This window comes from Cyprinus carpio, chromosome B18 (genome assembly GCF_018340385.1).
Source record: "Cyprinus carpio isolate SPL01 chromosome B18, ASM1834038v1, whole genome shotgun sequence".
Taxonomy (NCBI): domain Eukaryota; kingdom Metazoa; phylum Chordata; class Actinopteri; order Cypriniformes; family Cyprinidae; genus Cyprinus; species Cyprinus carpio.
In genome coordinates this window covers 18,784,669-18,797,556 of record NC_056614.1, presented here as the reverse complement: position 1 = coordinate 18,797,556, position 12,888 = coordinate 18,784,669, and the positions used below count along the sequence as shown (strand labels likewise).

General features: G+C 34.0%; 1 protein-coding gene across 1 annotated transcript in view; it reads right to left on the bottom strand.

The window, feature by feature from the left end:
- Window positions 1–11,211: 11,211 nt before the first annotated feature.
- The window catches only part of LOC109072922 (switch-associated protein 70-like), a 17,582-nt gene continuing 15,905 nt past the window's right edge, over window positions 11,212–12,888 (bottom strand). Inside the window, exons 10-12 of the mRNA XM_019089116.2 lie at window positions 12,843–12,888; window positions 12,592–12,688; window positions 11,212–12,158 (exon numbers count right to left, since the gene is read on the bottom strand). The exon at window positions 12,843–12,888 is cut by the window's right edge and continues 153 nt beyond it. Coding sequence (XP_018944661.1) covers window positions 12,040–12,158; window positions 12,592–12,688; window positions 12,843–12,888 — 262 coding nt within the window. The 3' untranslated portion in view covers window positions 11,212–12,039. The remainder of the gene's footprint in view (window positions 12,159–12,591; window positions 12,689–12,842) is intronic.

The following is a 12,888-nucleotide window of genomic DNA, read 5'->3' as shown; positions in this document are numbered from 1 at the left end:
CACAACTGTTTTCCAAAAAGGTTAAACTAATCGTCGATATGTGTTTGACCTCTTTTCAGAAGCATTTGTTTTGAGACAAAACAGTTAAAGGTGCAAATCCTCACTGGAAACAATCGTAAAGAAAAATCAACAGAGTGAAAAATATCCATCGTCTGCTTTACACACGACTTCCTATACTGACAGTTCATTAATGCTGTTTAGAGTTACACTTGTTTTTCTTGAAAGATTATACTGATCTGAAATAAAATATGGTGCTTGGAGTGTGCTGATCGATGGGAAGGATTATAATGTTTTCTTTCCAAACAAAGATGGCTGTTATGGCGTACCCCAGATGACCCAAGAGCACTACACACTGAGAGGTGATAATACACAGAGAAACGCTTCAATGGACTGTCTTCTTCCATTAATTGTTCCTGGCTTTGTCTGTTTGCTCTCTGCTAAATCCACAGTGACTGCCTAAGCCATTTAAAAAGTAGTCAAATTGCTCCCTCAATTCATTTAGGTTATCTTAACCAAAGGTTTGGGATTAGAAGTGTCAGAAGTGTCAGTTTTAGTTGTAGGCCATATATTTCTAACTTTAGACATTACAAGAATAAAGCAATGAAATAGCAGACATGCTTTTCAACACCTACTGTGTCCCCGCGGAACACTTTAGATTGAGTTTCAGTCCAGAGGTCAACTGAGGTTAATTTGGCTCTTGGGACTTTTCTTTTGCTTTTTCATTTACAAGTGAAGTAAAGAAAAATCTTTTCAAATTTTATAAAAAATGTTATGCTTATTATTGCCCATGAAATAATTCATATAATTTTCTGCATATCACCTGATAGCTTTGTAGGCCAATAAATGTCAGGCCAAAAGAAAGGCAACATGTTCACAGTCTGTTATTTTGACCCATTTGTGCTTTAATACCATTTCAATGATGTTGAAATCCCTCGGCAAACATACGAAGCCATTTAGATTGGGCTGGCATAACTTGAATTCAACACAAATGCATATACAGACAGAAAAACATGGCTTGTGGTCATATTTCACCCCAAAACAACCTTGTTCTTGAATGTTTTCCTTGTGCAGCGGGGTTTAAACTGTGCTGAGCTTTTAAGATCTAGGCTACACGTTCTTCTATGTTCTCTTTGTGACAATTGAGGAAGATTTTATATGACTCATTTGCTGTAGGCTATTCCTCCTTGGTTATGTTTTCATTGACATCAAAGAATAACACAGGCACTGGTTCAAGACCTTCAACATAAATTTAGGTGAGAGATTGAACCACCTGTTATGTGTTATTCAATGCTCAACTGCTGTTCAAACAATGTCATTCGAAAAACAAAATATAATAAAATAGCTTCACCCCAAGTGACAAACACCAATTAAAACACATTGATATATATGGTATATTATATATATATTATTATATATTAGATATAAGATAATTTATCTACTAGTCTAATTTTAAATTTATCACATGGCTCTATGGATTACTCAATTTTGATTGGCCAGTCATGCCATCTAGTGCTCAGATGTTTTCTAATGTTCACCATCATCCGTGACAATGCTGTAAATCAGAAGACTTGCCACTGCTTTCGTACACCGCGCACTCGCTCTCTCTTGATTCATACAAACACAGCTCATGTCATCTTGCATCTCAGTTATCGATTGTTCTGAAAGTTGTTGTGACCTGATAATGGAATTTATTAATATAACTGTATATTATTGCAGGTTTTATACATTGTAAATCGCTACTTTTTTTCTTAGATGATATAACCTACAGTAAACATTATTAAATAATTTAAAATTAAATCTATATTTTATGTCCATGTATTAAATTGTTTAGTGGGTTGCAGTGTAATAAGCTTGATAATGTACAGGCAACTGTTCATTATCGCTAAATAAAAACTGATCCCAATTAGTGTTCTTAGGCTAAAAACTCTTTTTAAATAAAAATGTTTCGTTAATTGAAATAAATCTGAAATGAAATAAAGAATGAAAAACTTTTTTTTTTTTTAATTAAATTAGAAATGTTGCCTTAGCAATAAAATGAAATAAGTCTAAGTTAAAGTACTAAAATTACAGTTTTTTTCAACTGCTTACATTTTCAAATCTTTGACTCTTTTTTTTCAAAACTTTACACACAAATCCAAGAATTGCACACACAAAATGCAGAATGCCTCACATCTCTTGCAAAATGAAGCACTTCATTCAAAATCCGCACATTTCAAAAGCAAACATTGCAAACAACTTTGCCATAATATTAATAATTTTTTTCAATAATTGGATGTTATATTTTACGTAGTCTGCTTAATGTCAGTTCTAGAATTTATTTGAAATAACTTATTCCTTTCAACCTAGCATGACCTCTCATAATCGTGTGTAACAAGCTGCGCTGTACTAGAGAGCTCTTGATAGGTTTTCAGAGTTAACACAGTCATCAAAGTTACACAAGCCTTGGACTTTCAGTGGACTTTCAGTGGTGGTCCATAGGGATCAGGATGCAGAAGATGAGCGATCTGCTGAGGGTGAGAGTGCACATCTGACACATTCTGAGATCACATGACCACAGCCACAGGCTGTTCTGTTGGTATTTCCCATTCGGTCAAATTAACAGCACAAAGGGTTATGAAACACTTTGATGTTGGAGAGTTTGATGTCTAAAAACAGTTTATGGCATTTTAATTTCTGTAATAAGCCTTGCGATTGTGACCTCGGTGCTCAGTGTTTGCAGCATTTGCACTGTTTAACTCATTGAATGGTGACGTGTTTGGAAAGGACCTTGAAAACCTACCTTTATTGTGGATATCCATCATGACATTATCATAACTTGCAAATGAACTGGACTCCAGGACATATTGGCTTTCCTCCACTGAAAGAATGTAAACTATTGTTTAAAGCCACTGCAATAATTCCAGCAGGAAAACTCACCAAATACCCACAAATCTAAGTCTAGACATCACTTTTGGTTCACAGCTTTTGATCTGCTGACGTTTTGGTAACTGGTAGTAAATCTTTATATATGCAAGTTCCTGCTTATGGTTGATTGCTTTGTCTTTATCCAGAACTGGCAGATTCTACCTACAGCACAATTAGACTTCTCCCTGTTGTGCAACACTGGTTAGAATAAATGCAGTTTCTCTATACAAACAAATGGCCTACTTCATCATTGACAAAAGTGTTTCTAGCACTTCCCGTTGGGGTTGTTTATAGATTTATTCCCGAATAAATACTTGCATTTATTTATTTTTTTGACCTTTTTTGCACTGGCCCTCATTGTTTTTCTTCTCAAAACTGTCTATCCTGTAGTATTTTAAGCACATCCAGTTCTTAAATGCAGCTGACTGTCTGGGCCAGCTGGCAACAGACACAGAGCGAGGTCAGAGGTGCCTGTATTGAGTTTCTCTATTAGTCTCTCTTCCTTCGTCCAATAACCGCAAGCAACTAGAGACCATGACATCAGACAATATATGCTAGAATTGTAGTATTTTGTGGGTTCAGAGTGGCAGATTTGGTTTATACTACTATTAATAGAATCATTGTGATTTAATCATTCATTTAAAGCAATTTCACTGTATCGAGAGTATAGTTCAGCCAAACATGAAATCCTGAGATTATTTGCTCACCCTTAAGTTGTTGTTTTGGCTTTAGATTACAAAAAGAGAGATTTTGATAAGCAATGAAATTCATATTCATATTCATATTGACTGTAGCTGCAAAGCTTCAAGAAAACAACATTCATACGGACTAATTTTATGTTTTATGGTGTATTTTGGTTGTTTTTGGAGATCTTCACAAAAGTTAAAAAAAAAAACTCACATTATAAAAAAAAAAATTTAAAACACATACTCAAAAAATAAAAATTAAAAAAAAAAACCACATTAAAAAAAAAACTGGATGTTTGAGGTAATCTACACTGTTGTTCAAAAGTTTGGGATTAAAACAGCAGAACATATTATAACAAATATCTAACTTTATACACATATTATACACATAATAAGCATACTGATAATAAATCAGAATGATTTCTGAAGGATCATGTGACACTGAAGACTGGAGTAATGGTGATGAAAATTCAGCTTTGCATCACAGGAATAAAATATAGTTTAAAGTATAATAAAATAGAAACTGTAATAATTTTTTTCTTCACTATTTCTGATCAAATAAATGGAGCCTAGATCAACAAAAGATACTTTATTAAAAAATATAAAAATCTTCCTGATTCTGAACCTTTCTAGTGTGATTACTAGACCTGGATGAGTCATGTAAATTAATAAAAACTTGTAACTCCATATGCATTTTAGTTATGAGAATTTACTGGAAATCCTTATCTGGTAAATTACTACCAGCCCCTTAAATATAAAAAAAAAAAAAAAAAAAACTTAGATTTAAAAAAAAAAAAAAAAAAAAAAAAAAAGGTTGAGAATCACTGCTCTAGACAAACTAAATTATGTTGATTCTGTCAGGTTTAACTTGTGTCTTCTTGGTCAAAAAAAAAATACTTTGTTCACTCTGTGATCAGTTGTATATGTTGTGCACGATGTGGAACTGGCTAAACAATCACAAGCAAAGCACTCTGAACTATTACCAGTCACCAACTACATTTCATTGTTTAGGCTTCTGTCACTTATTAAATTAATGGGCCAGTGAGTGAATCCTTATTTGTTTGGGGTTTGTTTGTTTTTCTCCCATTTCTGTGTCCCTCTACAAGGGCGACAGGCTGTCCAAATGTGTCCTGTCAGACATTTTCCAGATATTGGGTCATGATACTCATTTCCAGTCTCCAGCCAAGAAGGATGGATCTGTCTGCTACCGTTCATTAAGACTGATCCAAAAATAACAAGCTTTGCATAGTACTTCTATACTAATCAAAATCTGGCTGGTGTATTTTTTATGTGCCAAAAGTGACTTGTGCAACCCATTAGTAACCTGTTTAACCACCATATCTGAGCAATTATTAGATACTGTAATGTATTTTGCAACATGCAAAAAATAAATGACAGGGAATATAAATTTTCTGAGCTATAATCCTTAATCTTTATATATGTAATTCACATTTTTTATAAAATGTTTTCTTTTTTTTTTATTTACCAGCTTACATAATTGTATTTAGCATGAAATGCAATAGAAGAGAAAATGCAAACTTTGTTTTGTGCAAAGAGCTTATTAGATATAAAAATTCACTGTAAATAAAAATTATACAAAACACTATTTCTTTATTATTATTATAAAAAAAACATGCAAAACCAAAAGAAGTTTTCACATAGAAAAAAGTGTGTACATACATACTTTATAACTGTTACTCTCTGTTAATTCTTTCCTCATCCCTAAAACAAATATTCTTTGCCAATCGGAAAACACTGACTCACTCATAATCGTCTCATAATGCTCTACTCAAGTGCCATTAATATGACCCTGAAAAATTTATAGTCCCTTTGTGCCTCTGTCTTTCTTCATTTAAGCTATTTTCAGTGTAAATTTTTTGCAGAAGGATGCTGGTAAACAATATCAGACTCCTGAGCCAGGCCAGACATCTCAAAGCCAGAGGAATTATAAGGAGACACATATTGTGAGGAGTTGGCGGGAAAGGGGTTAGATCCATGGGGGGTGGTTCACATTTTTTTGTGGAGGCACTGATGTTTTATATTTGCTCATTTCTTCACATTCCTCTGTGTTAGAAGAAGAAGAGGAACCGGGATGAGGAAGGACTGTGTCTAAAAAAAATCCCTCCAACTTATTGGCACGTCCAGCATTTCAAACAGATGCACAAGTCCACTCTGCCCTACTCACGCCATGCTCCCACAGGACTCGAGAGGGAGAGAGAGAGAGAGAAAAATGAATCAGATTTGTGGTGGAGACTTTTAGTCTGTCATTATGAAACTTCTTCTGTGTTGTTTGAGTCTCCATTCTATATAAACGGCTTCACAAAGGTCAAGGTGGTCAGTGAGTGTATTTATAACCAGAGAGAACAATTGAAAGGGAGGGTTTCAATACCCCACTGAGTTTCCTGTAAAAATGATCCAGGTTTGTATTAAAATTATTTGAGGCTCGTTCTTTACCTTAGCCCACTGCCTCAGGAAGAGGTCAAGGAACTGGGCAAAATGAGCAAAGTAAAATGACTAAATGATTTTTATTACAGTATCTAATCATCACTCAGCTCATTTAATGTATTTTGCAAAAAATAAACAATAGAATATATGCCTTTTTGGTTTGAGCAAATCATAGTATTTATATAGTCTTAATATAAATTTCTCTATGCGTGATAGATATTAGAAGCATTATTTAAAAAATACACTATAACATTCAAAAGTTTGGATTTAAATTCTCATATGTTTACCAAGGCTACATTTATTTGCAATACAGTGAAATCTGTAGTATTGTGGGAACATTGTAAAATGTAATTCATTCATGTGAAAGTCGCTATTACTCCAGTCTTCAGTGTCACACGATCCTTTTAGAAATCATTCTAGTAGGCTATTTTAGTGCTCAGGAAACATTTCCTATTATTATTAGTTGAAAACAGTTGTGCTGCAGTACATTTTTGTGGAAAGCCACAAGCGTGACACTTTTTTCATGAATCTTTCACAAATAAGAAAGCTAAAAAGAACAACATTTATTTGATTTATTTGAAATCTTTTGTAACATTATAAATGTCTTCACTCACTGTGATTTTAATGCATAATAAAAAAAATACACATTTCTTAAAATAAATGTAAATAAATTAGGAAAATATAGATACATTGTCATGGTTTATGCTGAGTTGAATAAAAAAGTTCAAATGCATAAAAAGCATTAAAAATTCATAACTGCATTACAGTAATGAGAAATAATGTAAATTATATATAATTCATCATTATATGTATATATTCATCATACCAACATTTAATGCTGTTTTATATAATTTACATTATTTTATGAAATATATTTGACCTTAACATTTCATCCGATTTACCGAAAATAGACACTTTATAGTAGCAATGTGAGTTGAATATTCTTGACCCATCCTTATTATCGCAGCATTTATAATCAACATTATAGACCAGAGCAAGAACCAGTGCTGGTAGAGGGTGGTTTGGGGCGGTCAGAGCTTGTTTAGACCGGACCTACACTAGAAATGTCATCACTTCTAGCAGGTCATGTCTTTATTGTGGTGTGTGTGCAGTGCTGGGGGTCATTTACTTTTACTCCGTACAGCTTTGATTACAAAAAGAAAATGACCCTTTTATCATATTATCATCCTATAAACCTGAGTTCAATTAAATCTTTTTGGAACTGTAAACTTTAGGGATCATTTTACTGTAATTTATTTCGACCTTTTTTTAATAGATTAAACAAATGCCTGCAGACTATCAATGCAGAACAAGCCACTAATCAGTTCCATAGATAGCTGTGACTTTTACAGCACTCACACATTCCAAGGACTCAAAGAATTAAACTGAACACATGGCTCCCCAGAGGTGCTAGCAGCTTCGCACAGCGCAGATGTAAAAATGCCTTTCCGTGGACACCCCAGAGCCCCTTTTTACAGTATCTACTGAGGGGCCACGGACAGGCAGAACCCAGCGATGTATTCCAGATCAGGAATTTGATGCATTTCTGTTTCACATCATTTCTCTGGAATTCTGCGCTAGTGCAGAAGGCCCCAAACCGGAGCTGATGGATTCAAGGAAGTTTGAAAAGAGGAATGATAGGATACAGGCGCTGCTGGGGAGCGGGGCGCATCCGGAGCACCGCCGTTAATGACCCTCCGTCTCGTTGCGTAAAGCCTTAGTTCGGCCGGAACACCGTGCATCTGGACTGCACATTTACCCCTAGCCTGCTTCTTTGCTCTCCGTCACTCACGTAGTATGCAGATATTTGCACAATCATTAGATTTTTCTTTTAATATATAAATAGCTTTGAAGGTCACTGAAAAGATATTTCATCAACTCTGGCTTTTCCAAGTGTTGAGTGGTGAGACGTGAAGTCCGTGACGGAACTGCAAATGATGATGGATGCGTAAGTGTGGGCCGCGATATTGCAAGTGATTCTGTTTTTGTGCTCGTTTTTTAATAAATGCAGCACTTTTTTCTGGATGTACATCAGATAGATTTGGAGGAATGCAGAGAATCGCCCATTTACATCACTAATGACGTCTTTCGCCAGAGCCAATCGATCAGCCGGGGGGGACGTAGTTGAAATAAATATTGCTTTTATCATCAAATATCTGATTGCATGTGAGAACGCACGCGAGGACCGGGTTATGCTGATGAGCCAAAATATTTCAGCAGAAATTAACTGCAAAATTTGGAGGTTGTTGGACGGGCCTGGAGGTCAGTAGGTCGGTCTCAGCAGAAAATACAGCTTTAAGTGGTATTGTCAGTTAGACCGTTAATGACAAGCACAGCTGGACGTGTTACATAAGATATTAATGCGGTGCACCTTTTGCCCTCAGTGTTTGCGTGGTATAGCTATTGCTGTACGTAAACTTCATGGACGCAATCATTCCTCTGACTAAACCCGAGCAGGAAAAAAGCATAACCTCTACACCACAGTTTCCTACTATAAAACATCTATACACAAACAAGCAGACGTTTCAGTTTTAGTTTTCAGAAACATTAAAAAGTAAATAAATAAACAATAATGTGTATATATAATTACATTAACGTATCATTTTTTTATAATTTTCTGTAGAATTAAATAATGTTAGTTAATATTAAATTCAACATTTACTAATAGTTTTAAAATAAAAGTTGTATCTGATAACCAAAGTTTAACTAACTAACAAACAGTACTCAAGATAATAAAATAAAAAATCCATTGCTCATTGTTGTTAGCTAATGCATTAACTATTGTTAACAAATAAGACCTTGCTGTAAAGTGTTACCATTAAATAATAATACTAATACATTATAATCAAAATATTGATTTATATAATAAAAATGTAAAGTTTTATAAATATTCATGTGTAATTATTATTGATTGTTATTGTTATTATATTGTTTATTGATAATGATTTTTTTTTTTTACTGTTGTCCATATATGACATGCAGTGCTTGAAGGAAGCACATAATGTAAATAAAAATATATTTTTAAATATTTTAAAATTGTTTTATAATGATATTATAATTGTTATTTATTATTTTAAAATATTTATTTATTTGGAAATATTTTTTGAAGCATGGATTGATCTTTTTTTTTAACAATGCAAGCATGTTTTTCTTTCGTCTTATTATTACCCATATATGACACACAGCACTGCAAAACAAGCATATGTAAATAAGTATAATAATAGTAATAATAAGAAGAAATATTTTTAAATATGTATAGTTTTATTAAATGTATATTCATGTAAATATTATATAACATATTTTAGAATATTTAATAAATATTTGTATTTATTTATTAACATATAAAAGTGTATAGCACAGACTGGTCTTTTTCTATTAAATAATGTAGGCATGTTTTTCTTTCTTTTTTTTTTACTTTTATCCATGACATGCAAGACTCAAAAAAAGCTTATTTATATAATTATATAATTATAATAAAAAAACTATAAATAATATAATAATCACATTATTTTGAAATATATTTTTGTTTATAAGCAATGAAGTTTTAATATTTTAAAATTTACTATTACCTATATATGACACTCAGCACTCATGGAAACCAACTAGAAATTAATATCTGGCAAGAATATTTGTTAAAATTTCACAAGATGAGTTCATGGAAAACAAATGGACCCTTGTGCCTAAAAACACAAATCTGACACTTCCGAACAAGAATGGCAGCGATACAAATTTAGTGTGTACAAGTGTTGATATGTCGTCCTCTTAGGTAAGAGCAGCATTAACCTCTAGTCCAACTCAATTATACATCTTAAAATAATCATAATTCCAATCTCATTTTAATCATTCCATCCTGTACAGTACATGAGCAAGCATGCTAAATAAGAAATTCAATTTCCTCCCTGTTATCTGAATACATGGCTCCCCATTGAGAAATTAAGCTGACGATACATCTTCATTCCACCAAGTCAAAGTTAAATTTGTGCTTTGTTTAGACTCCGAGCGATTTTCAATTACTTCTACAGAAATAGTTTATGGAAACTGTGAGTGCATCAGGAATCCAATTATCATATCCTTGGAGAATGATGGTGGCCTGAAAGGTGGCCAACCTTTTTAATAGCTTTGTGTCACGCTTGATCTAGTCTTGCGTAGCCAGACCTTCAGACTGACGGCTGAAGGTCTGGAATCCATGGCAGCTTTCTTTGGCAAAGGCCCACCCATAAGGACGTTTGACCGACATGTCAAACAACCAATCACAGTTCGTTTCATTTAGCGGCACGTTTCGGGGCCTGGAAATGTCATCACAATAACTGACCAGTGTGTAAAACTATCGGACGTATTTCAAAGATTAGTTGATCCTGATAAGCACTCGTCGTCACAGTTACAAAAACACTATAAACACTATAGTAAACACTATAGCTTTCTTCCCAGACAGCAATATAGTGTTGGCCCAGATCTGGCCCGCGTGAAATCCATGCGGGCCAGATGTGGGCCGAAACTGCTTGCTGTCTGGGTTCTTTCATGAGGGTTTGGCGGCATGGCATCTTTGTTTCCAGGTGGAATGTTAACGAATGTGACACACACGTCTCCCGGAAATCCTGTAGAATTCAACCAATCCGATGATGACTTCGGCACTCCTGAAGTGTTTCCACTTTTGTGTCCCATATGCATCAGACGTCTAGCCAATGGTCCGTGGACGTGACGTCTGAGGCTGACACTACACTTGATAAGGAACACATTTATGCACACGCCAGTTCTACAGTCTTCTGCCCCTCTCATTCACAATTTGTCTTTCAAGATCCATCATCTTTCATTATTTGTCCCATGTAATACTCAATCTCAATAATAGAATGTTGAGTACATTTTAAAACAATGATATAACCGTGACATTCCACTATAAAAGCTTAGACTATTTGGTTTTAAACAAACTTAAAATTTAAACGTAAATTATAAATTATGAATATGCAACACTTATAGATATATCTAAACATTTGAAATAATAGCCATGTCCCCTTTAAACCCAATTCAAGTTTCCTTCGCACCTAGTATCACAACTATTTCTACAAGCAGCAGTAAAAAGACAGGCTGCAAATACAGCGATCTATCGACCCCTAGTGGCCTTAAAAACCACCATCACTTTCTAAGCACTCAACAAAATTATTACTCTGAAAACCAATCATTTACAACTATTAAATAATGCCTTTATTGAATGATAAACAATACAGTCTCAGGCTTAAATCTGGACATTAGTTTAAGGCAAACAACAGTTTGGTATGGTATTGTACATAACTGAATAATCCCAAAAACACATAAATTGTAGTAAAAACACAATTGAGTTAATAATTTGAGCATATAAATTAGTTAATAATGCAGTCAGGTCTTCTTGAATGAGATTGCCTTTACAGTATGTGAACAACTGCTATACACGTTCCAGCTATACATGTCAATTGTTCTAGCACAAGTATTAATTATAAATTATACCAAAATATTTTTATTAGTCCATTTTGCATGCTTTATTACAATTTAAAATGTAAAATTGACATTTTTGATACTTTTTAAAAACTAAATTAGAGATGGCAATATAATGCATGCATAATTAGACTTTTTTAAATCAATATTTACTTGGTCAGTTAGGTTATTCATAATTTTTTTACTTTAAAAAAAATACCTTTTTTAAACTCATGAACTATGGGGAAGAAACATCTGCCATTACTTTGGTGGAAATGCACCAAAATGAACATTCACAAGATGTAGAACATCATACAAATAAATGTATAAAATCACTTCAAAGCAAAGGACAAAATGACACTGGAATGTTACAGTAGAGATTGGAATGGTGAGACAATTCTTCAGATGAGGCCAGGCTCAGCTTTACTGTGTAAAGTCAAGTGGCCTAAAGTTTTAGTGTGGTCCGAGGATAACCCCACAGAGGCAGTATATACTTCACTAGTGACTCTATCTACAGTAACGTGTATTAACAGGACAGCAGATCTACGGACTGGACACACTACTGGGGTGTAGGAGGCCTGTTTTTCTTTTCCTGCCAGTCTTTCTCTCTCAGACTCAATTCTTTCTCTGTGAAAGCTGCAGGTCCCCAGTTTGTGATTTTCTGAGGGTGCTTGGGACCTGAAAATACAAAACATAAAACATGAATAAGGTATAGATATTAATTCATTCAGCAGACACTTTTATCCAAACATAATCATGAAATTAGAAAATTAGCATAAGAAATAAATCATTAATTCAGTCAATTGCATTTTTAATGCTGCTGGATGTTCAGTTAATAATAATAATAAATTGTTATTGTTATTTTTTATTTATTTTTTTAAATGATGGACCATTGCAGAATGATTTTTCAGATTTGGTGAAAATAGGTTCATAGAGATGCATTTTTTCACTTGATTATATTTTATTATGAATAACGTAAATAAGGCTTAACCTATAAATGGCAGTCATTTGTGAAAAGATTAGATGCTGGTAAATAAATGTTAAATTTAATTTAATTTAAAAAATCTTTGCATTCTTAAAAATAATTAAAGAGTAGAAAAGAGTAGGTCACCTGGCTGAATGAGCCGCATGAGTCCTTCATGATAAACCACCTTGTCCTTCCAGCTCTTTGTGTTATTAGCAGCATCTGCTAGTTTCTTCATCACCTCCTGTTCACATAAAACATCCAATCTCACCATCCGAGGTAGCGATATATAAGACTGCGCACATTGCTCTATTCAGCCACCAGATGGCAATCTACACAGAGCAACAAAGATCTCAACTTCAGCATAACTAGCCTCCAGCTGTTATTCTAGGGCTTACCTCGTATTGCTCCAGTGCACCCCGTCTGTCAGCCTCCAGCTGCTGC